Raw genomic sequence first — 1,317 nt, 5'->3', positions numbered from 1 at the left:
TTATTTGTGCATCGCGGTCGGTATCATAGCATGACCACATGCGACTTCACTCAATTTATGCAAACTGGATCTTACTAGCTACTAGCTAGCCACAAATCTGAAAAATTACAGAACGTAATAAACGTGCTTTACCTTTTACATTAGCTTGCAGTTTAGTATAAGTACTACGGTGTTCGTATGAACTAGTTAGTCAAACATATGTCGCATAAACGGGGTGATAGCTGGGCAGGAAAATGTTTGTTGTGATTCGTAGGAATGCTAACGCAGAGCAGCTAAGCTAACCAGCTAACGATGACAACACCGGGCTGATTCTGCCACTGAACATGCATTTTCTAAAATAACGGGAGGCTGGTATTGCGCAACTGACGACATGATTCCCGGTTACCTGGTTTCTCCGTCCGAAGAGTGGCACACTTGTTATCTAACTCAAAAATCCTCCTCTCCAGCTCGACGCTTCGTCTGTAGTCGTCGGCCATGACTGCAAAGCGACAGTCACGTGACGAGCGCGCGATTACTCACGTGCGAGGATTACAGGGATGCTTTCTTCTTTCATTTCATTCATAAACTTCACGCCTGGCACTTACATCAAAGTAAGAGCTTACTTTGTCCACCCTTACCCAAATTATCCCCATAATACTCTTTGTTTGATAACAGTGGATTGAAATATTGGCAGAAGTGATGAATGGGAGTCCGACTCATTTCCGCGAATCGATTCTTTCAAACAGTTGTTTTTATAAAGAGTCACTTCAAAGAAAGATTCATCAATTATTTTAGGTTATGACGTAATTATGCCATCACGTGGTGTCATGTTGTGCTTGTGCCTATTTCAAAATTATACCGATTAGCATTTTTTCCTGTTACTTTTTGTCATTTACTTTTGATAATTACTGTTATTATGGGTTTTATGTATGCATTTTTATTAGTTGTATTTGCATTTTATTTATTTATATATTTATTAATTGATTTATTTGTAGACAATAATAATTTTCCCTGACTGTTGTTGTTGTTTTTCTGTTATATAGAAAAGATTTCTTTAAATTAAAAAAACCTTAAAAAACATTTTTAAAAAGCACAAGTAGGCTCACTTTATATGATATTGAGCACAAATACGACACACATATTAAATATCATTTAAAAAATAGCCAAACAATGTACATTCATTTTTGTTTTTTAGTGTAAGTAATAAAAAAATGGTTTTATGGTGCTACATCTCTCTTTACCATCTAGTGATTTCTTATATAATATAATTAATATAATATAAAATAATATAATATAATGTAATATAATATAAAATAATATAAAATAAAATAATATAAT

At 33.9% G+C, this 1,317-nt stretch overlaps 1 protein-coding gene across 1 annotated transcript in view; it reads right to left on the bottom strand.

The window, feature by feature from the left end:
• The window catches only part of LOC107600020 (UPF0600 protein C5orf51 homolog), a 15,251-nt gene extending 14,565 nt beyond the window's left edge, over positions 1-686 (bottom strand). The window contains exon 1 of the mRNA XM_016291788.1: positions 343-686. Coding sequence (XP_016147274.1) covers positions 343-476 — 134 coding nt within the window. The 5' untranslated portion in view covers positions 477-686. The remainder of the gene's footprint in view (positions 1-342) is intronic.
• Between the last annotated feature and the right edge of the window lie 631 nt (positions 687-1,317).

The sequence above is a fragment of the Sinocyclocheilus grahami genome, unplaced genomic scaffold (assembly GCF_001515645.1).
Source record: "Sinocyclocheilus grahami isolate Dianchi unplaced genomic scaffold, SAMN03320097.WGS_v1.1 scaffold276.1, whole genome shotgun sequence".
Lineage (NCBI taxonomy): Eukaryota > Metazoa > Chordata > Actinopteri > Cypriniformes > Cyprinidae > Sinocyclocheilus > Sinocyclocheilus grahami.
The sequence above is the reverse complement of the archived record's forward strand: the minus strand, read 5'-3'. Positions and strand labels throughout refer to the sequence as shown.